The sequence below is a fragment of the Trachurus japonicus genome, chromosome 8 (genome assembly GCF_045865225.1).
Source record: "Trachurus japonicus isolate A0001 chromosome 8, Traja_1.0".
Lineage (NCBI taxonomy): Eukaryota > Metazoa > Chordata > Actinopteri > Carangiformes > Carangidae > Trachurus > Trachurus japonicus.
The window spans coordinates 31,493,126-31,517,393 of NC_140914.1; the positions used below are offsets into that span (position 1 = coordinate 31,493,126).

A 24,268-nucleotide genomic window follows, 5' to 3' on the forward strand; every position below is an offset into this window, starting at 1 on the left:
AGGGCTTCCTGTATCACCACTGAAATTAGTGGCATTTAAAGGGATAGTAGCATTTTTTTAAAGTGGGGTTGCATGATCTACAAATAGCCCCTAAGTACTTTAATTGCAGTAGCAGACTCTCTACACTCCTCCTGTTAGCAACGCCAGCCCATAGCCCTGCCCAGAGATTTACATCATAGATTGTTGTGAATGGACCCAAAGAAGTGCAGGAAACTCGCGTATCCCTCCGGCCCAGGGTTAGCGCCCGCCGATCAGCAGTTGGTTAGGTCCAAATAAAAACTGCGTTTTTCCTGCACTTTGAAGGGCTGGAAAAAATTATATTATAGTGAACAATGGAACTGTGTATTTTTTTCAGGTAAAACCTCTTTTAGGCCACGAAAATAGGCCGTTTCTTTGGGTCCATTCACAACACTGTATGTTGTAAATCTCTGGGCAGGGCTATTATGGGCTGGCGTTGCTAACGGAAGGAGTGCAGAGAGTCTTCTACTGCAATTAAAGTACTTAGGGGCTAATTGTAGATCATACAACCCCACTTTAAAAAAATGCTACTATCCCTTTAAAGTATCATTTCATTTTTTATAATATACAGTATATCATCTTGTTGCATTTTTGTTACACATTCAGAAATATTGTAAGCTTGTTAGGTGCTAGACAGGTGTGTGGATACTTGCAAGCAAAAAAAGGTTGTGACAGCACTCAATATAAGTTAAATACTTTTTAATTCATAAAAACTGCTCGGCAGCGAGAAACGGATGCGTTTCGGCAATCAGCCGTCCTCAGCATTGATCCTAATAGACCTATATCCTAGACAGTAATAAAAAGAACACACATGAGTCTGTATAGTAACATGGTTACTACAGACTCATGTGTGTTCTTCTTTGGTCTATTAGGATCAAACAGTAGTGACAAGTGTTGTCATATCCACAACTTGTCGATTTTCATGAATATATTGTATTTTCGTTAATGTTATTTACATGATAATGTTCTTCATTTTTCTGTATGATATTTTTTGACAGTGTTTGACTGCTTCTACAGTATTTAGCCTATAATATGTTTTGTGTATGTACGTGAATGGAGATTGGAATCAGCTGGCTTTGTGTTAAATAGTGGACACACCCACCGACCTGGTAACGCTGAGGACGGCTGATTGCCGAAACGCGTCCGTTTCTCGCTGCCGAGCAGTTTTTATGAATTAAAAAGTATTTAACTTAAAGTGAGTGCTGTCACAACCTTTTTTTGCTTTGAATTTTTTGGACTGGCACCCGTTCTACCTTTCATACGTGGAGTTGAGCACGCCAAGTCTGCTGATTAGATACTTGCAAGCCCCTGCAGAGTGGCGGTGTGTAAGTTATCCCCAAACCAGGAGAAGGTTGCCCCCACACAGCTGAGGGTGCCACAAGACGGAAAGCATGCCCGCTATATTTAAACTCCAAATATTAGACTAAATGTTGACTGGGAGCCGTGTCAATGTAACTATGGCGGTCGGTGATGATTTAACAGACGTGATTCGCCTTCAGAGTCTGAGGGAGCCGACAGCAGTTGGCTATTGTTTCTGTTTTAGTTTCACTTTCAGTTTCAGCTTTGTGTCCCCGTAGGGCAATTAGTGTTGCAGCAAGTAAAACACACATAAAAACATACAATTAAAGCTGTACAGAAAAGAAAATTGAATTTGAGCGTACTCTGGGTCTTAACATTAGTGTAATAACTCATCTATCAGACGATGGAGCCCAAACTTTGTGAAAAATTCCATTTTCGAGTATGAAAGTGTGGTAGTTTTTTTTTGCATTGGATAATGCAGGCACACAGATTATATGTCACGTTGCTCACGATTCATCAGCCACTGATATTGGATCTGTCATCCGTCATTCAAACGTCTTAGACACACACACACACACTGAGCTCGGTCTCGCCCCAAGCTTTGAATATCCCGCCCTCTCGATAACGACCAATCAAATTCCTTTTCCTTACTCGGGTAAACTCGTGCGGCAACTTGCGGTTCAGCTCTGTTGACAAGAAGATGCCGACCTTCAAACATGTCATATAGGCTATAGGCCTGATTTAACTAATCCTCACTCTAACGTTCTAACATTCAATAGATTTTGCAAAGTATTTATTGGTTTGGAGAAAAGGTGCGCTTCAGTGTGCACAATGGCACTCAGATGACAGGCTGCACTTGTCAAGTATGTCTTGATTGCTTTTAAATATCCCCGCACGCTTGGCCACTTAATACATGCTTGCACACTATGCAAATGTACAGTACGTTCCACCAGCAAAGTGTGTGTGTAACCAAGCACACTCAGCCAAGTGTGGAGGAATGGGACAGGGCCTTGGTGTTGGAGAATAAATGGCAAGAGCCTGAGGGTGGATTGGACTACACACAGGCATTACTCACAGGCGGCCATATTGGGTCAGGCAACTTGCTCCTACTCTGGCTGCAGTAGATGGGTGATCCAGTCATCTGCACTAAAAAACTATTCATAACTCTGCGAAATTCTGTCTGCCATCATGAAGTTTTACAAGTTTTATTCAGAGCAGAGTGACTGACAGACCCGTGTTTCAGACCAAACACTCTATAGAAGTGATTGCTGTCGGAAGATACAACTATTTAAGACTTAGATTAACACAAATATTCCGCTTACTTCTGCTTTAAGGTTAGCATTCTAAAGCATGCTAACTGTGAGACGTGTTGTACGAGCTAGCGTTTCCTTTTGATGTAAGGTATTTTCCTTGAAACCAGGCCTGGCTAGCTCAGTCGGTAGAAGAGCATGAGACTCTTAATCTCAGGGTCGTGGGGTCGAGCCCCACGTTGGGCGTCGCAGACTTTTAAGAGAAGCTCAAGAGTACAACAAAAAGCTGATCTCAGAGCTGCAAAGGAACTTGGTGTTGGAAAACATAAATGGGCTCTCTAGACACAACTGGTATTGAAACAATGTTAAAGCAGCTGCAACACACGTCGACTAGCTTCATTGTTAGCACAATTAAGAGCTCAGATCAAATTACACTCCTTACCCATCTGAACATGTGGTGAAATCTGACGTTCTTTTGTCTTCATCTTTTTGGATCATTTCTTGTAAAATTAGCATACTAAAGTAAAGTATGCTAACTGCTGTGAATGTGTTGTGTAGGCTAGCGTTTCGTTTTGAAGTGAGGTATTTTCATGACAGGCAAGCCCGGCTAGCTCAGTCGATAGGGCATGACACTCTTAATCTCAGGGTCGTGGGTTCGAGTCCCACGTTGGGTGTTAGACATTTTTACGATGGACCAAGGAGCAGACCATTCTAGGATCTGCAGACAAACTTCACGTTGGAGAATATGTGCATCCATCTTTATGTGTAGTCTATGGTCATAGGTGATTGTAGTTTACAAAGCATCACATTTTATGAACTCTTACTTTTTATGTGATTTATGACCCTGTTGAGTCTCTCAGGTAGATCTAATGAAGTAAATGGATACGTAGACGCTTAAGTCCATGAAGTTAGTATCCCTGCTATCAGGCTGTTTAGAGCTAACAGATGTGGTCACTCAGCTTGATTTGGAGGTGGGAATCATGACGGCTTGTGTTACCCCTGATCCAATAAACATAGATATTTACTATACTAGCAAAAAATATGGCCCAATCTAAAACACAGGCCTTTTTATAATGGATTATCTTAAATTCAGGAACTGTCTTCTCTTATGATTTTGTGCTTCCTTTCTGTAGAAGAAAGCAAGAAACAATACCTATGGCAATCTTCAAAGCATTTACTATCAACTGACACTGCCTCACTCCAACGTTAATATAGAATCTGTACAGCCTCGGTGTTGTTGATCTTTCCTGGCTCAGAGTCTGAAGACATGGGAACTCCTGTAGCGATTATTTATTGACAAACAGCCTAAAGATGCACATTCAGCAAACTGAACATTCACAGCTTCAGTTGTAAGTGTTAACTCCGCTCCACCACCCTTCCTTACTCTCTCTTTCCACACGCACACACACACACACACACACACACACAAACCACATTATAGTCTTTTCCTGAAAGGAGTTGCTCTGCTAATCTAACAATAGTCAGTCTCAAACATCTCAGGCTTCCTGCAGATCTCACATAGAGGTAATAAATCAAAATGATTTTGGAATTAAGTCGTTTTTGAATGTGCATGTTGACTTTATGGTTTGTCTCTGCATGTGTGTAATGCTGGTGTGTCATAACTGATCTCTCATGGGTAGAAGCTGAAGCTGACAGCAACACTTTTTGCTCGTTACCTGTGAAAGATCCCAGGATTTCCTGAGTGAGCATGCACAGTGTTCGTAAAAGGGAAAAAAAAAAGACTTCTGTCCTCTCCGCTTGACAAGCTCCAGTCTTGTCCAGTTGGAAATGGTCACACCCATGAAAATGATTTTTAAAAAAAACAAAAAAAAGCAGCACTTGGTCAAGCTAGCTTCCAGAAGACAAGACTCTGCTGCTACCACAAGAGGGCAGTAAGTTACATAATGAATGTAAATGGGAATCAGGTCCTTTAAGGGACAGAACACTGCTCTGAGATCAGATGTTTGGAGACAGCTAACCCCACTTCGGTGTCATTATGCTGTCTATTTTCAGTTAACTGGAGAAGTTCTCACTGGAGCTGGGAAGGGTGAGGGTTTACCAACACTGGAGCTAAGGTCCAATTCAATTTTTATATAAAACACAACTTTGCCTTTTCAGGGATTTAGATTTATACAAGCAACGTCTACAGGTGGCCTATTAGGATAAACAGCCATGCTGGAAATAGAATATTGCTGTCATAGTAGAAAATACAGGTAACAAAGACAGTTTGTCAGGTCAGGCGTTCATCCTACATCACACCAATGAGCTGAAACATTAGAACAATAGACTAATAGCTTCATGGAGCTGGTTTAATATGAAATATAGTTAAAGTACAGCAACCTACAGCCCACCACACATATATAACAATCAACATCTTGCTGCTATGAGCACTCTGCACTTTGCCCACCTCATACATGTTTCTCTATTGTCTAAGTGTTGTCTATTGTCGAATTGTGTCATTCTATGTATCATCTTTGTATAGTAGCTTGTGGTCTGTGTATTCTGTGTATTTTTTCATCTTTTATGTTATGTGTAGGGACTACAGATGAAAATTAGCTGTGAGCTAAATCTGGTGCAACCATCTCCTCATTGTTTTCTGCAAATGATTAATGTTATTGCACACTGTCCCTTAATAAACTAATAAACTAAACTAAACCTGAAAGTGCTCTTTGACTCTTTGAATGATGATTTATTTCTAAAGAATGCAACTGACACTTTTTGAAATCCTTTTTAAAATATGTTTATTGTCGTTTTCTTTTCACATCCCATTAAAAAAAGCAACATACAGTAACAATGCAACAATTTGGAATCCAAATTTACATGCATGCACAATGAAGTAGCACTGATATCATAGAGAAAGGGCTATACAAAGCAAAATATCTCTCTGTAGCTGTTAAAATATCCTTTTGAGTCAAACAACATCCTTTTTAATAATAATTTATGTTTCCCACAGTTGAACGAAAGCTTGTTCCTTATCTGCATTGTCCGTAGTGATTATTGCACTCTAGTCTACAAGTGTGGTCTGTGCTGAAGTTTGTATTTAGATCTTCACATTATATTTCCAATACAGTTTGACATTTAAATACTAGATTTTAGTATTTCACATCTCTGACAAGGTGAGAAGAGTTCTTATTCATGAATAGTTATAGCATAACAAAACAGGTACACTTCATTTTCTTTTAACTTCCTTCAAGTGGAGGCAAGCACACCACACCACCACACATACACACACACACACACACACACACACACACACATAGCAGCTGGGCCTTCCCTCAATAAGATGTGTCTCAGGGTAATTCCTCAGATCTCTTCTCACATCATGATGCTTTTTTTTTTACTCTCCCCTGCTCCTGTGGACCGTCAGTTAATAAGTCTCTGCTGGCTTCGTTTACAAAGACAGCGTTAGCATCAGAGCTGTAAAGAGGCTCGGGGAGATCGCCCAGAGCCTCCTCAGGAGTTTCAGCTGAGATATGTGATGCTGTGCATGATGTATGAGGCGCAGGCACATGGCTGTTATTGAGATATATAGCGTGTTTCAATCAAACAGGTTATCATGCACAGGAGCCGGAGAATAGGAGGCTTTCATCAGTCTTTACAAATGATGCCAGTCAGTGATTTAATCCTACACAACACAACTTAGTAAGTATTGGTCCACAATACACAAGAGTGCGTATTCAGTTTGCCTGGAATTATAACTCATATCTTCCCCCGACATATTAGTCTTCATCAAATTTCCTTTAGTCTGCTATATTTTACACTTTATCTGGGAATTTATGAATTTTAAAATGTACGGAGTGTGCACAATTATTACTGAAAGAAAAAAAAAGTGATGAAATGTTTACACCACAATTACGCACACGCAATTCAGGAAAAATCGAGACACTCATCAGCCGCTCAACATCTTTACTTTTAAGCATATTTACTGTTTTCCTGATTTTTTAAAATATTATTATTATTATTATTATTGTGTTGTGTTTTTGAAAGAGCGTCGTAGCTATTTGCTTTTTCCATAGCGATGTGGAATTCTATGAAAAAGTAAAAAAAGAAGCTATCTGATGTAACACTAATTAAAAACAACGTCATTGGCTGTTTTGTCCGTTCCACTCATTAAAATGTAACAGGCCTCTTTGAACACGCGCCAATTATCGAAATTGAATTATTTCGACTGTTTTCTCTGAATGTCACGTAGTTACATGTTATATTGAAATCAAATATATTTGGTCATGTGTGACATTTGATAAATACATAAACTTGAAAAAGTTTATGTAAAAATGAAATAAAAATAAATACAATCCGTAAAGGAAATTCTTCGTTTTTGACTTTGCTGTTCAGCCGTGAGAGCATTAATGGAGCACGTGTTAATTCCAGATTTTTTTTTTCTTTTTGTAAAAGGAGTTAACAAACAAAAATAAAACCTAAAATAAAATATAATAAAATAAACTGATTATTATGTAACCATTTAACTTTACAGGCTGTGTCTGCATCCCAAAATAATAATTGTAGCCTAATAAAAAAAGAAATAGGCAAGACGACGTTTCACTCACAAAATGGGTGTGTGTGTGTGTGTGTGTGTGTGTGTGTGTGTGTGTGTGTGTGTGTGTGTGTGTGTGTGTGTGTGTGTGTGTGTGTGTGTGTGTGAAGTGTAAAATTTCTAAATGACGGTCCCTTCGACCGAATGAAGGCTCGTGCCAGGAAAAACAAATCCCCGGCTGGGATTCATACTGTAGTAAATTCCATTTCAGCTCTCTCTCTGTCAGACACTGTGTATATGAGAAATATGAAATCTCCTCCATGATGACTTGACTTAGTTTCTTATCTGTTTTTTTAATGAGCCAGCCAGTTTTATGGCCGTTCACTGACTTGTTTAAGTGGAATTAACATCAAGTGGAGAGAAGGAGCGAAGATAGGCCACCGTCATAAACACTGTTATGGTTCTGTAAATAGTTTTACTGGCTGCAGACTTATTTCACCGCTTCGGTCAATGTCATTCACTGTGAATAAACTTATATGAAAACTTTATCTCTTCGTGTGAGCTGAGAGTTTGATGTGATTTTTTTCCCCAAAATGTTTGAAATGGTTCAACATTTTTTTAATCACTCTAGCAGTCTGGAGAGACATAAAGCAGCGGCTCGCAGTGAGCTGCAGAGACTGTAATCTGCATGTTACTCTACAGTTCTCATTACTGGCAGCTGCAGCTCAGTTTTTGCCCATAAATAACCTCCCTCTGGCCCGATCCCTCTGCGTTACCCTGCGTAATGACTGATGAAAAAACTATTTTAACTCCATGATATTGAAAATGCACTTTGAAGAGTGTGGCAGAAGTTAAGTGAAAAAACAAAACAATACTCCAAATCTTACTGAGCTGGCCTGTAGTTTGGATTTAAGCGTTGGGAGCGTTAGTCTGATCCAAGTCACTTCTGTGAGGCAACGTGTAGAAATGAAGGTGGTTTCGCAGATAATGTTTTCAATCTTCTTCAGCACCAGTGTCTCCAATTAACGCTCTGTCTGGTTGGCAGCCCAGTCTGCAGGGCGGAGGCCCCACCGAAAATTAAAATCCCACAGCCTGCGGTCTGAGGAGAGGCCGTGTTGACTGGGAAACATCCCGAGCATCTCTCACTGGAAAACAAAGTCGGTTTCTACCCTAAACATATCAGAAACGCTGCCAACGCGGGGCTGGGATTGTGTTATTGAAAAACAAGTTAGGGCACACATGCATGCATGCAGGATGGAGCCAGGATGGAGCGGGCACTCGTGCGCCATCGCTTCAGCGAGGCCGCGCGCTCTTCCACGAGCCATTTATTCATTTGTTAATGAGCTTAAATTCCCAGCTGTTACTTGATGCAAGAAAACCTATTTCATTATCACAGATTACACATCATCACACACACACACTGCAGCGTTTAATCAAGCGCAGGCTTCTCAGTGTGATTCTTACTGGTTCGCAAAGTCCTGGAGTTGGAAACAAGAGTCCTTTAGATGAATGTGCTGGATTCAAGCTCAAAGGCCAAAGCGGGGCTCATGGACTCCTGGTCTGGGTCCTGAAATGAAAGTGCAACCAGCCGCTCGGTCTGTCTCCGGTCCAACTCATCATTTCTCCTCAGCTGCACTACAGCCCATACCTTCATCCTCGTAAATAAAGGCGTTAGCCCCTATGAGCAATGCGTAGTTCATATTTATTTGTCGTAAATAACCGTGTTAGCCGTGTATGCGACGCAGGGCTCAGATTTATAGCCCCGACCAGCTGCCTGCCTTCCCCCCACTAAGACTCAAGACTCCACGTCTGTGATAATTGTAAAGAAATATACACACTTACAGACCCGGTGACTTTGATAAGGGTCAGCAGGAAGCCAAGAGTCTGGACCCAAAGCCAGTCCGCTCTGTTGCTGCACATCAGTCTACTCATTAAAAAAAAAAAAAAAAAAAAAAAAGCTTAAAAAAAAAGACTGATTGTGTCCCTGAGTCGCTGCAGCCACGGACACCAGCACCAGCAGCTCCCCCGCAGACCAGCACAAACCAGGTGATCCCCTAGTCCACAGTCCGCCTCAGTCCGCCTCAGTCCCACAGACCTGCCTCCGCAGAACTCCGGCCCGAGCTGTGTTTACATCTCGGCGGTCAGACCGCTGAGTGAGGAGCGCTTTTTACCCGACCGGGGGAAAAAGGCAGCAACAGCCTCAGTCGCGTTTACGGTCCGCGCCATCACAGGCCATATATCAGCCCTATAAAACCAAAGCAGCCGCCCTCATGTAGGATTTTATTATGGTATTAAACGGACCCCAAAAAAAGTAGTTGGAGTAGTTTGCGCTGTTAAGACAAGGATCATAACCGCGCAGGACCCGCTTTAATGGCACTCGTTAACAAATATGACTGTTAATCTGCCAATAAAAGTGTGTCAGGCGCTCCGCAGCTCTCAGAAAAAGCTCCGGAGCAGATTTAGAGAGCTGGCTAAATAATTAAACACACCTGTGAATTTCACCGCGATCTGTCTTGTCTTGTCTTGTACACATAGAACACGGGCCGCGGCTCCGCTGCTGCGCTCCTCAAGTGTCAGACTATTGGCCCTTATACTAATGGTGCTTTAAATGCCGACTCCCTGATGCTGGGATTGATTTAAGTGATTTGCTTGTGTGCAGCTTAAAATGCGCCTGGTGCACTTTCAAAAATTGAAATGCGCGCGCATCTATTTCGATGAGGTAAATAAATAAATAAATAATACATAAAGACACAGGAAACAATGGTGTTACTTTAGGCTGTTTGTCAGCCATTGTCTCCGCTTTGCATTTCACGCTGTCTAGACGAGGCATATAGGGCTTTCTATAATTCTGGCTGTGACAGCAGCCGTAGATACACAGACTCCATCTACCAACGCACTGTTCATTTTGCATATTGCATATAAACAAGACAATTTATTTAGAAGAGGGGCAATCTATTAAAGAGAGAGGGAGAGAGAGAGGGAGGGAGGGAGGGAGGGAGGGAGGGGGAGAACGTTGATTTACGCTCCATTGACGCTTTATCAGGCTCGAAGAAAAAGTCCGGCCAATCAGTTTGCGCCTCTCGCAAAGTCCCGAACCCCCCCACCCCACCCCACCCTACCCCAGGCCTCCACACACACATACACACACGCGCGCGCGCACACACATACACGTACGCGCGCATTCCCCTCGCACAGTGCAAGACTGTAGGCTGTAGCACTTTGTTTCACTATAGTGAGCAAGTTGTTTGGAAGGAAGGGGCTCGAACCGAGGAGAGAGAAAGACAGCGAGAGACACAGAGGAAGGGAGGGGGAGAGCGAGCAGAGGACACAGCAGAGGAAGAGAAAGAGAGAGAGAGGGAGAGAGAGGGAGAAAAATCTCGTAATGTCTCTCTTCTTGTTCTCTATTTAGTGAACTCGCAGCGTTTACGCAGATAATGTCCGAGAATGTCCATTTCTGGGACTTTGAGCAACTATTACGTGGACTCCATCATAAGTCACGAGAGCGATGAACTCTCTGCCGCGGTTCGGTTTCCCAGCGTCCAGTACTCCGGCGCGAGCTCCGCTGCTGCAGCCGCGGGCGGACGGCAGCCCGGCGGCGGCGCTGCGCACGCGGCGGAGCATCCCCATCCCGAGTCCTACCCGTCCTGCAGCTTCCAGCCCAAACCCCCGGTCTTCTCCCCGTCCTGGAGCCCGTTCAGCCCGCACCACGGGGCCAGCGGGGTGCCCACCGTCTACCACCCCTACATCCCAGCCCAGCACGTGCCCGCCGCGGACACTCGCTACCTCCGCTCATGGCTGGACTGCGCGCCGCGAGGCTCCGAGTCCGTGGTGGTGGCGGCGGGGCAGCAGGGCCAGCAGACGGGCCAGGTCAAGCTGGAGCCTCAGCTGGGGGGGGGGCACCTCGGCGGGGAGATCGCGCCCAAAATCGGCGGACAGCACCAGCAGCACGAGACCACCACGTACATCCTGGAGTCCACATCCACGGCCGTGCGCGAGCTGAGCCACCACCATCCAGCCGCCGTCCCCGGAGCGCGGTTCGAGGAAAACAAGGACATTTGTGAGGGGGGTGAGGACAAAGACGGCGTGGATCAAAGTAAGTTATTAAAGCAGGAAATAGCGCGCGCGAGAGAGAGAGGGAGAGGGCGAGGAGTGAGAGATTGTAAAAGCTTTTAATGCCGCCATAAAACAAGAACAAAGAGCCGGAGAGCCGGAGAGCCCCCCCACCTTCTGCTCCCTGCCTTTACTCGCAGATTTGGCCGCATCATCCCTGAGCTAGCAGCCGGATCCACAGCACCGCTGCTACTGTGGCGCACATTCTTATGGGAAACTTACAAGACAATTTAGCCTCATCATAAAAACACAAGTTAATTCATTAATAAATGACTCCTAACACAGTTTGATAAACATGACGATGTAGCCTAACTAATAAGAATGGACTCTTCCAGTCTGTTATAATAGTGGTACATGGTGCTATAAAGGTTGGGTCAGCAGCTAAAAGCATCCAAATGATATGAATAACTTATATATGTGATTTGAAACAAGCAGAGGCCTAAAAGAAAAAGGAAAAAGATCAGGATGCTGAAGTGAGAAACTTGGGAAAGAAAAGAACATCATTGCCAGATATAAAGTGTTGTCAGAGCTCGAGTCCATCAGTGTGACAGTGAGGAGGGAAAAGCTTGTTGTTGTTGAATGCTGCTAATTACCAGGACATGCGCACTTGTGCTTGTTTGAAAAGGAGCGATGGCGTTAGATGAGGATTTGGTTTAAGCCTGTGAATATTCTCATGAATCCAGGTCATAGTTATCTCAAGGAAATTTAAACCGAATGCAACTGGACTTGGTTATTTGTCTAGGAAGACGTTTCACCTCATCCAAGAGGCTTCATCAGTTCATGTAGCTGCGCATCTGACCCGGCTGGGACTGGAGGATTTGGTTTGTTTTGTTTTTTTACTGGAGGTCTTTGCACCGAGGGCCCCGCTTCATTTCTCTACGCCGTGCATGCTTTGGTGTCTGCGTAAAGGACAGACACACACACACTGACCCCCAGTGCAGCAGCAGAGACAGTATAAAGTCCTGCAGGCCGCCTGGTGTCCACGCCGCCCACTTGCCAAGTGTTAATGAACGGTCATTATCTCCGCTGTGGAAACTCCGTTGTAAAGCAGCCAGTCCCATCATAAAGTCGTGGCTGTGTAGCCTATAGCATAATATGTGGTGCTGGTCTTCTGGGAGGCCGCTCACACACACACAGAGCCTCGACTGTTTCCCTCTGCTTTGATATTAATTCTTCAGCCAACAACTTTCCATCATGTCTGTGTGTGTGTCTGCAGCCGGCTCCTACGTGCTGTCATATCCACATCCCTGTGTGTAGCACCGAGTTGTAAACATAATGAGGATAAACCATCTCTCTCTCTCTCTCTGCGTCCATCAGCTGGGATGATCCTCCGTCAGACCGCTCATATACATGACCTGTCTTATTCTTTAAGGGGAAAAAAATCATAAAAAACACATAAAAGGAGTCAGGTCGTCCATCACTGACCCGGCGGCGGCTCGGAGCCGCACAGCAGCCAAGATTAGTTCTCAGCCGAGCAGACGCCTCGTAACTCAGCCTGCAGCGAGGACTAACTCTGCATGTGCAGGACCAGGTCTGAGCCAGGACCAGAAGTCTGGACTCTGTACAGATGGATCATGTATGGAGTATAGTGTTTCTGAAGAGAGAACACCATCTCAACTAAATGATTTCTTTCATATGTAGCCTATAGTTCTATCATTTCTACCTTGACGCATTTTAACTGTAAAAACAGAATCACTGTTGGTTTCTCAGTTTATTCCAAATTCTGGTCCAGATCAGTTGTTCGATCTGACTGAATATTTCCTCCAGCCGGCTCAACACTCTTCACATCGTTACGTCGTGTAGTCTTGTCGCTCGTACAGTCGCGGCAGAGTTGCTGTTTTATTCATCTGCTCGCCCTGTAATAATAATAACATTTTACCTGTCACAAAATCGCAATCATCTTGATATAACGCCGTGAACGGTTTGGCCGGTACGACACGGGTTTGCCGTGTTTTTCTATCATCACTCGTACTAACAACAACATTTAATCCATCATGTGCTGGCGGCGCTGGCTCAGTCTGAGCCTCTTGACTTATTTCAGGCGGAGCAGGAAAACGCTCCATTAAAAGATATTCATAGGATTCTTTTTTTAATCTTTTTTTTTTTTTTTTTAGTTTATATTTCTTGTATTTTTTTAACCCGGGCTGGATGTGAACGGGCTCTGTTCCCTCTCCTCTAATCCCGCCCAATAAATCGAAATATCTGCCAGAGCAGTCTGATCCATGCGTCTGAGCCTGATCCTGATCCGTGTGCGTGCATGATAGGTGCGCGCGCGTGCACGAGACAGAGAGAAGGCCTTTTTTTTCTTCAGAATTACTAACACTAATTTCAATCATACCGGGCTACACTTTATTACCACACATGCATGCAAACACACCTTATTACAGCAGCTGGGTGAGCTATCCATCAGAGCGGAGAGCAGGTTAGAGGCTGGATGGAGCCCATCAGCCTCCAGCCTGAGTTATTAGACTCTCCAGCAGCAGCACAGTGTTTCCCCATGCAGCCAGGCCCTGGCTGGTGCTGGTGATCTGTGGTCTCCTCCAACTGGACTAAACTCAGAGCATTCTCAATAAAAAAAGAGAAAAAAGTGTCTATCTGAGCTGTTTGAGAGCATCAGCACTTTTTCTCGTGGCTGCTCTCTGGATGTATTGCAGTGGGTCACTCTGGCAGGTAGTGGGAGCTGTAACTGGAGAAACTGAATGCTATTTCTATTGTTCATGTGGCAGCCATTTTGAACACTTACATGGGTGCAAAACATGTATTCCTCCAAAGCAGGATTTAACTGACGGGACTATAGCTTGTTGTTGCATGTGGTCTCAGTGTTGATGTGATGTGAACCTGTCTGCTGAGTCTAAATGAGAATTTGGTCGGAAATTACACATTATGCTCCCTGGTAGTTAGATTGTCTTCAGATACTCTGAAAAGAAATGAGGCTATACTGTATCTTCTAATTAACTTTTTTTTCCAGTGATAATTAACTTATCGTCAGAGCTGACTGGTTAAGTGTTGGAGCAGTTTACTTTAGATTAACATTGGAGGAACTCCTCACCACACTGTCAAACTTTCCTGCTGGATTAGATGTTCAGACTGACTCACTTCCGTGCAAGAAGGAACCTCATAGCTTAGCTTTGTTCAGCTTTATTCACAATAAGTACAGAGTTGCATGCATGCATGTAATTACACGAGTGTGACCGGATATTTTGGCACATGCCGATCGTTTCATGTTGTCTGAAGGTCATGTTTTCATCCCCTTGGAATTATAAGGTTCTTTCTGACATTTTTGTCAAAATTGAGTTATTCACATATTCCAGTTCTGGTACTAGGAGAAGTTTTATGCATGTTTGTTCATTCAATCTGGAAAGAAAAAGGTTCTATCTACAAACTCAAACTCTATCTTGGTCGTATAAGGTTCTAAACCTCTATATCTCAAATCTGGTCAGTATGCAGATTATAATTCCAAAGGGGACGTTTTGTCTCCACTGGACATATTGACAAGTATGTCAATATTGTCGATCATGAAGCGTTCAACAGAAGACGAGTTCCTCTGAAGCTGATGAGGTAAACATCACAGCTCATGCTGACAGTAAGAGGGAACTTTGTCCAGAGAGTTGCTGTTTTAGGTTTTCTAAAGGCAGAAACGCTTAGTTTCATTAACCTGCATCTGCAGAGGCTGCACTGTTTGTTCTCCACTTTCAGAACTGTACAGCCTGTAGTTGCAGGCAGGATGGGACTGAAACAAGTCCAACTCTTCACCTGGACTCTCTGGATTCAGTTGTCTCTGATGCATGTCTGTGTGTGTGATGTATCTTGGCAGGCAGCAGCAGAGGAGTCCAGATCCCCTCCCCGGGTATTTAAAATGATTGCCTGTGTGAATAACATCAGTAGAATCCCTACCTTTTAAAAAACATCACATCCATTTAAAGGCAGCTTCCAGCTACAGATTCTCTTTGTGTTACTGGTGCTGGGCGACCATCCAGAATAAACTACAAGGTTACACTTCAGTCTTTGTGCTGCTGCTGCCGGGCAGAGCAAGAAAGTTATTACCCTCGAAGTTTATTAAGTTATAACGCCGGGTGAACAACCCCATTAATTGGCGTGTTGCTGCTGGTGGCTTGGGTGAGATGGGGTGTGAGGGGTTGAGGTGGGCGGTGGATAAAATACGACGTCGGGAAATGTAATAACGTGCCTTTGGGATATATGAGAGGTCAGTTTCTGGAACTATTAGGGTGAAATTGCAAAGGGAGCGAGAAGGAGAGAGGGAGAGAAAGAGATGGGATGTGATATTAGTCTTGTAGCCGTTTCGGTTACTGTTTCCACGCATTCATCACTGTAGCCTCACGCGCACACACGCACGCACGCAAAGGCACAATAGGCCAACAATAGAACACACCGTGCTGCAGGGGCCATAGGCTATACAGCAGGCAGTTTTACAGGAATATCAATCTGTTTTCATCCGTGCGCCTGGTCACGTGACATCCCGGCCTGACGACGCTGCTGTGGACGTGGATATTTCCTGGACAGAGAGAGAGAGCAACTCCACGCCGCTCACATTCTCTCCTTCTGTCTCTCCACCCCTTTGAGGAAACGTGTGTACCATCCAGCATCACCCCCCCCACCTCCATCCCTCAGCTGGTTCGTCACCCGGGGTGACAGCCACGGCCGCAGCACAGCGATGAGGGTAATGGATGGTCCTGGAGCTGATTGTACACCCAGGGAATGCAAAGCACCCACTTTACCGTGTGACAAAAGCCCCCCCCCCCCGCGGTCCTCTCATCACCTCTTTACCAGGCATTATTTTGCTCTGAGATGAAATCGATCCCCTACATACTGGCCACGTTGCAGGGAAATTGATTTCAGAGGGGATTAAGGACGTATTTACTGATGATGGCCGCTGACCATCTCAGCTCATTTGTGGGTGTGTGTGTGTGTGTGGGGGGGGGGGGTATGTTCTGTCTTCCAGAACCCCATCAGAACCATCCTCATGACAGGGGATGGAGCGGTGTGCGCCGGCAGCCATTTTAGCCCCAAAAACCCCCCTCAGCATCCGATGTGACGAGCTCACACCCAGCGGACCAATCAGAGCGCGTCCTCCTCTCATCTCTCTCTACTCCAATAAGTGGCCTACAGAACACATGTCTTCACTCACATCCGCGCGTTTATGAAGCGTGATGAATCAGCTGCTCGGTTTTTGCACAGTGAGAGAATTTATTTTGTGGACGAGCTCATTGAATTGTTGTCAGAGGAGTGGGGGGGTTTAGGGGAGGTGGTGGGGGGGGGGGGGGTGATTTACATGGAGGCAGCTGATGCTGTGATGAAGAACAGGTCAGCTCTGACGTCTGCTCCTCGTTTCTAAATAAAACTGTCAGGTCTTAACGCTTGTCATCAAATCCCACTAAACACTTAACGATGAAATTAATAAAAATCGTTGACTTGTATTTCAATCAGCTGAAGGCCTGCACCGAGGCAGCCTGGCTTTTCAGAAAGGATTTATAAGCAGGGCGATGTAAAACATGCTGTATAGATAAGGTGTGTCGTTATATAATTCGCTATTTTTCTTTTATATAGTAGCATTTTATGGAGCTAACTTATTCCCTAATTCTGGGATGTAGGCTACTGGGGTGGGCGGAGCCGTGCTTAGTTTAGTTTTTAATTTCGTGTTGAAAGGTTGAAATGAAGACAAAACAAGTGTAGAAATCAATTTCAACAGCTGAAACAGCTCAAGATGTGATTTCTAAATTGAGATGAGATCTACATTTAGAAAGTTGTTAATCTTTAACAACAATGTTCAATAATAATAATTTTTAAAAAAAGAATTCATAGTTTTTATTCCCTCATGCTATTATTATTTTTTCAACACCGTGACCTACTTTTTCAAAATTCAAAACTAAAATGTAAAATTTGGAAATGTCTTATAGAATTTTATTTCAGCTCATATGAACAAATGTTTGACTCTATATTCTGTCCTATTTGAAACATGTTCATATACAGGGCTGTAGTACAGGGGAGAAAGGTGATGATAACTCTAGGGGCCCAGCGCCCAGTAGGGCCCACAAAAGACCCCAGTAGTCTAATCTTTGTATGACTGAATTATTGTGCATAAGACCCTGACTAATACTCATAGTAATGCTGCATTAGCATCAAAACAAAGTAGGCTAAATAAAAAATTATCATACATACGTTAAAAAAAAAAAAAAAGTGGAAAAGTCAGGGGGCAGGGGCGCACTTTAGTATTCTTTCAGGGGGGGCAGAATTCCTAGCAACGGCCCTGTTCATATAAAACATCCCAACGGTAAAGCAGAATCCGGTGATCCACTTCCACTAACACGCGGCCTGTAGCCTGGTGCCCACACACGCACACACACGCACACACACACACGCACACACACAACACTGTGTTTTATCTCCCGACTAAGGGAAGGAAGGAAAAAAGAGCGTCATTGTGAATGTGATATTTAACTGTGTGAATTGCCTTGGCATCAGAGCAGCGTGACTGTCATTGTAGTAAAATATTACCAGTGAAATTGCAGACAGATGAAGCCTCCACCCAGCATCAGCTCGGGGGTGGAGACACACACACAGATTTGTCCCCGCGTGTCGTGGAAAAGGTGCTGGAGCTCAGACTCTCTCCCCCCATGACGAGTGGAGTGATAAGATCGTCCCCTCCGCCGTGTTTTAGACCTGAGGACTGTGGCTACATATCTTCTAACAAAGAGCAGCTTTCTGGTCCACACTGATTTACATGATGCTTCAGTCCAGAAACACTGACTGCGGTGGTTGAAGTTCCACAGCCTCAGGACGGCTTCGGTCTGACAAAAACACATTCAGGCCGGGCTCTCCTCTCCAGACTGAGTGGAAACTCCACCGCTGACTGATGGCGATGGTGTCACTGATACAACACAATGACGAAACAGAAGCTTGAAAGAAAATAGTTCCAGTGTGCAGCCTCTGTTTTTGATCACCACAAGTCTTTTGTGGCGCATTTTCTTTTTCCATTTGTCTTCGCTGATCAGCCTCAGGTTTGACAAATAGCTCTTCCCTCTGGGGGAGCAGACATCTTTGGCTTTCCTTGTTTATTTGATTTTTTATATATTTTTTTGTATTTCGCAGTCAGCAGCCTGTGGGAGCGTCTATTTGCTGGCTACGCTGAGCTGTGATTGACTGGAGGAAGAGCCTGACCTCACCACATGGAATGACTGTTCTTGGTTAAAGGTTTTATTTAGAAGATTTAAAAGTGGGAATCAACCAGAACCAGCTCTGCCTCTCTCTCTCTCTCACACACACACTCCTCCTGGATGTGTTTTTCTACCTAACTATAATGAGTTTTATCCTCAGTCTGCGCTCGAAAGACTAAAACAAGGTGTTATGAGTTTGATTTGTAAAAGGAAACATGCTCGGAACTAAACCAGGCCCATGTTCTAGACTTGAAGTCTCTACTACAGGGTCTGAAAGTCGTAAGAGAGAGATACAGATGGAAGGGAGAAGATGAAAACAACTCCATCTCACTGAGAAGAAACGATAGGCCTCGTTAAAAGTCTGTTGTTATTTCAAACACGGCTCCAGAGTGGGAGAAGAGAAAAAACGCGCTGTGTTCATTAGCAGATGAGAAAAGGCGCAGCTCAGCTCGCTGTGTTCCAACCGAGCTGTGTGGAGTCATATTGAATCCAGCCTCCGAAGGGCGAGAGGGATGAACACAGGAAAAATATTTCCTCTCATCCCGCGAGGGCCGTAAATTTCCCGACAGTTATTAATTTCGGAGCCATCAGAAGTGACGCATTGACAGCGCGCTGAGCCGCAATGTGATCATCATTCTCACGCAAACAGACAAAAAAGGAGTGTTTTTGTCTATACGCTGTCATCACTCGGGGGGGGGGGGGGACCTCTGTTTCCGTTTTTCTTTTTCTTTTTTATTTCAGGGGGGTCCCAGTCAGATATTATTTAGCAGCGGATCGACCCAGCTTTTCTCTGATCCTATTGTCAACATCGCACTTGAACACATCATCTTCTAATTTTGATCCGAGTCTCTTGTATTTTCTTTTTGAGATCTGCATTTTCCATCCGTCTCGCCGTATCACCGGAACCAGGCCGTCTGTCTTCCACGTGGTGTCAAATAAAACATCCACGGATCCACTTGTGTCTAAAGCGCGGCCCCGCTGACACCATAAACCTGCTTTACGCACCAACGTGTCAGTCACAACGCGCAGGTTTCTGCTACTTTTACGCACAGCGCCGCGTCGTTCCCTGTGTTTAGGAGCAGGCTGGGATACATTTATATGATTGTATACTGTATTCACTTTTTTTATTCTCTGATGACCTCATTTCCTTTTTCCCCCCTCCCTCTCGTTCCGCAGATGACCCCTCGGCCAACTGGCTACACGCACGCTCCTCCAGGAAGAAGCGATGCCCCTACACCAAATACCAGACTCTGGAGCTGGAGAAGGAGTTCCTGTTCAACATGTACCTCACGCGGGACCGGCGGCATGAGGTGGCGCGCGCGCTCAACCTGACCGAACGGCAGGTGAAGATCTGGTTCCAGAACCGGAGGATGAAGATGAAGAAACAGACCAAGGAGCAGCCCAAGGACTAAGACGGGGACTCTCACTCACTCACTCACGAGCACAACACACACAAATACACACACGACACACACCTTGTACTCAACATTAAGTCCCCTGTTTCTTGTATCTATAAAAACACAACATGGCCTTCCCAAGAACTGCAACAACAACAACAACACACATACACACAGATCGAGAGAGAGAGAGACCCGCTGTTTCTAATGTTCCTTTAACCTCCAGGCCCTACCTACCACGTGAGCTTCATCCCAGTCGCAGCATCTGTAGCCGATAGAACTGATCAATGGCTTTATTGATCCCTAACAACCGGCGAGGACGCGGCCGCTTCAAGCTGAGGCCCGGACAACCTGCAGCTGGGTGAGGATGGAGGAGGAGGAGGAGGAGGAGGATGATGATGATGATGATGGGTAGAACTGGACTCCCTCTGCACCCAGTGGCTCGGACTCTTACTGTGCCATCGTCATCATCACCATATTTTATAATATACCATAAACTGGTGTTTGGTGTTTTGGCGGAGGGATATGAAGCAGCAAACCGCCTGGCGTTCGCCTCACACACACACACACACACACACACACACACACACACACACACGCTGCTTCTTCTCTGCTCTTCCTCTTATTAGTTATTTATTGTTCCGTCGCTGACACCGGAGGCGCGCGAAGGTGCTGAAACCGGCTTTTCACGTGGCCATTAATAAGCACGAGGGGCCCCAGGGGACACACACACACACACACTCACACACACACTCACAGACACGATATTCATCTTTAATTTTCTTCTTCTTTTCTCTTGTTTCGCTCCTTGAGGCCGGGTTGGACCGGGTTGGACCGGGTTGGACCGGGTTGGACCGGGAGGCGCCGTGATTCGGTCAGCGAAGCCGCCGTTTGTTTCCCGGTTGTGGGGCATCAGTAGTGAGGAGGACGCGGGTCTAGTGGGTGGGGGGGTCGGGTGGGTGGAGGTGTGGGGGTTTGACACCGACTCAGCAACCTGGGATCCGATTAGGCTGCTTGTCGATATCGCAGATTCGCGCCCTTCAGCGGTACCTCTCCTAATACTTTATGCGCTGAGGGTTATCGATGCTCCTCCCGCTCCTCGTGCCAGCACAGCTGATCTGAGAGCAGCAGACACAGCAGCCTCTCACTGGATCCTCACTTTTTTTGGGGGGGTGAATCCAGATCAGATTAACCCAGGTGAGCTCGGTCTTGAATCAGATTGATCTCACAGATTGTGAGTTTCTTTAGCTTCCTGGACCCTGCACGCGCTCACACTCAGACAGGTGACACGCGCTCCTTCACATCTCTCATAGCTGCTATTTTTTAAGGATAAAGCGATAAACGCTGATTTCACATTTCTGCTGCGCACAACGTCTTTGTGAGCAAAGACCAGCGGTCTGTTGCATTGTAAGAAAGATTCAGCTCTATTTTTCTACACACAGTATATTATATGTGTATTATCTGCTATGCAAGGCGGGTTTCTCTCTCATTTCAGGAAAAAAAACAAAAAACAAGCGGCGGTACCAGAATAAAACCTGGAACCGAGGGAAGACCGGAAAAAAAAAAAAAAACCCAACCACACATCTACTGAAACATGTTCAACTCCACCGCCGACACACAAAGATTTATTCTCACACTAAAAGTTTTAACAGTTTATTTAATATCTGGGGCTTTAGAAGTGGTGTTTACGCGTGAGTCGGAGTGTTCCAGAGGCCAGGCTGGAAAAGGCCGAGCGGCTGCGGCACTATTTGAAGTGTCTGCGCAGTTAAATGGCGTCCGATGGCAGTTTTATAGACGGATCATAAACAACACATTGACTTCACGGCAGTTTACAACGTTTGTGTGTGTCTGTGTATGTGTGCCAGTGTGTGTGTGTGTGTGTGTGCGTGTGTAACCACATAGCTTGCCAACACAAAGGAAGCTCATAGAAGGTGGTCTGACTCTGAGATCTCAATGCGCTGCAGCTTAGAAAAATAAATTAAAATAAAATAAAATAAAAACACACATGCAGACAAACAGACAGAACACAAACACATCTATAAAACATCTTCATCTATTTGACAACATGCGTGCTGCAACATTTCACAACACAACGGAAGTGGCCCTACTGAAATGAAACCCACGCGCACTTGTTGTTGTTGTCCGATGCTTTTAATTTGAAAAGCCAGCCCACTGGAAGCGTGAAGGTGTTTTTATTGATGCGTGTGCGTGTGACAGTGCGTTATCTCTCAGTGCCACCGTGCTAATATAGCTATAATACACATATAGTATATAATAACACACACACACACATGCGCACATACACTCACACACACATTGCAGTGAACGGGTTTAACAAACAAAGTCTTAACCAGAGAAGCGCCTCTTCCTTCCAGCGCCAACACATCCTCTAATTTAGGAGTAAAAATGTTTACATAGTTCTCGCATGCCTCAAGTCGCGCGTCATTTTGAGGACGCGATTTCGTCGTTTAGCTCTTTGTGTGTTCGATCTGTCGGAGGTGAATGCTTATGGATAATTAAAAAAAAGAAAAAGAAAAAAGACAAAGTAGAAGTTCTTCATTGAATTGAATATTTCTAATTTATTGTATATAATGTTAGTAATCTCTGAGTCTTTCTCATCGGAATGAGTTCATATGATGAATATTGTTTTTGTCTTGTCGGGACATGACATCTTTACTGTAATGTAGATGAGTTTCTCCTTCTCTGTCATGTTCTGTAGTTTCTATGTTGTTGTGCCGACTGTCCGGATGATCTGTTCTGACGTCAGTTTTTTTTTTTTTGTACTTTATTTGTGAATCGATTATTTGTTTTTCATGGTAAACGGACAGTCACGGGTTTGGACCTGAGAGGACGAAGAGGTTGGATCAGAATGAAGCACCGCTCCTCTCTAAATTCTACATTTGATTCTGTGTTCCTCTGCTCTGTGACCTCCTCTTGTTTCCTGTCTTCAAGTATTTACTCTCCTGACCGAGGGGACGCGTCTCTGGAGTTTCTTCTCGGACGCGGATCCAAAAGTGTTTTTTTTTTCTTTTCTTTTTTTTTTTTTATTCTCCCTTCTCTTTTAATGAGACAAATCTGATCCATGTGGCCGCAGTAAATCCCTCCTGCTCTCCAGTCACTCTGTTCCTCTCTCCCATGTCAGATGTTCCACTTCTTTCTTGTACGTTTTTTTTGTTCATTCTCTCTCTCTTGTGTCTTGTTGTTTCTTGTTTCTTTGTGCGTTGACACTGCTGATGCTGGATTCCTATTAAAGAACTGACTTTACAGTATAAGACCTCACCTTGCCTCATTTGAAAAGATCCTGTGCTGCTGTCGATGGGACAGTTCAGAGACAGCTCTGCGTTTCTTTCTTCTCCAGATTGAACTTAGTCTCTGTGAAGACACAGAGGGGGGGGGGGGGGCAGCAGCATGTGTTTAAAATATGTGTCTCTTCAGTTGTACACTGTGATGCTTAAAGGAGAGGGGGCGTCTGTTTGGCTGCAACACCAAAAGACTGTCATAAAGCCCTAAACACCCCCACCACAACCACACCACACACAACCACCCACACACACACACACACACATGATGATGATGATGATGATGATGAGTGCATTCATTAGAAGCGTCATCCGTCCATTAGGAGCTTGTGAAGCCGCTGAGGTTCCTGTGTTTGTCTCTGCACCAAATGACCCTGATAGACACCGAGTCTGCAGACTTCTCTCTGCACTTCCCTCCTCCGCTGCTCTCATGATGGGAACATTTATTATAGTGCAGGTAGAATAAAGTTGCAGAATAGCACAAGTTGTAAACGTTTCACTTTTTTGTTTCCAAGCAGCAGCAGCAGCAGCAGCAGCAGCAGCAGCAGCAGCAGTCTGCTCGCTGGAAGATGACCGGCTGCCTGGCTGTAGTTTGCAGGAACTCGCCAGAAAAGCAAAGTGGTATTATTTGAGTTTTCAACAATTGCTGCTGCTGCTGCTGTTGCCTCCTTTGTGGCTGCAGGAAAGATTGCAGCTCAGCATTTCAGAACTGCTGAGGTCAAATTCCTCTTGGTGCAACTCCACCCCCTAAAAAGTCTTTTTTTTTTTTTGACCAGCCACGAAACTGTCTTCAAAAGTTCTGGTATTTGTTTTTTCATGTGTAATTTATAACTGCACAGACTGATACTGTGTCTTTATCTCTCTTTTTTTATTTCTCCCATAATTGAAAGAAATATGTCAACTCAGTGTTATATTCCTGAGGGTTGTACCTGAGCTGTGTGTGCAGTGGGAGCGCTGGTCCTTGTTAGAAAGGCTGCGCTGATGCATTTTGCCCTATCAGTGCTGCACAGCCACTGTGAGAAAAAAAAGAGACAGCTTCCTCCTGGTGGCAGGAGTGGTGGTGCCAGCTGGATTAATGAGGTCGTAACACTGGCACCAGCACTTCTCTGTTACACTTGGTTTTAACGTCCCTATTAAGAATTTATAAGCAGTGCAAACAAATAGCTCGTGTAGAAGTTGTGAACAAGGGAGTTCCGACAATCCTTTAATCATATATGTAATAATAAACACATATAACACCTACCATCAA

General features: G+C 44.6%; 1 protein-coding gene and 2 non-coding genes across 3 annotated transcripts; all 3 read left to right on the plus strand.

Moving 5' to 3' along the window:
* The first annotated feature begins 2,737 nt into the window (after positions 1-2,737).
* trnak-cuu (transfer RNA lysine (anticodon CUU)) lies at positions 2,738-2,813 on the plus strand. Its single transcript has one exon. It is a non-coding gene; the product is annotated as a tRNA-Lys (tRNA).
* A 355-nt stretch (positions 2,814-3,168) lies between these two features.
* trnak-cuu (transfer RNA lysine (anticodon CUU)) lies at positions 3,169-3,241 on the plus strand. Its single transcript has one exon. It is a non-coding gene; the product is annotated as a tRNA-Lys (tRNA).
* A 6,995-nt stretch (positions 3,242-10,236) lies between these two features.
* LOC146983750 (homeobox protein Hox-B9a-like) lies at positions 10,237-19,864 on the plus strand. The gene is made up of 2 exons (XM_085785476.1): positions 10,237-11,134; positions 19,500-19,864. The coding sequence occupies exons 1-2, from the start codon at positions 10,486-10,488 to the stop codon at positions 19,733-19,735; spliced, it is 885 nt and encodes a 294-aa protein (XP_085641602.1). The 5' UTR covers positions 10,237-10,485; the 3' UTR covers positions 19,736-19,864.
* The last annotated feature ends 4,404 nt before the right edge of the window (positions 19,865-24,268 follow it).

Bases quoted from the DNA above. Each gene is read 5' to 3' on its own strand.
- LOC146983750 (XM_085785476.1), top strand. From the start codon at position 10,486: ATGTCCATTTCTGGGACTTTGAGCAACTATTACGTGGACTCCATCATA. The intron at 11,135-19,499 runs GTAAGTTATTAA...CTCGTTCCGCAG, and splicing joins CAAAGACGGCGTGGATCAAA to ATGACCCCTCGGCCAACTGG.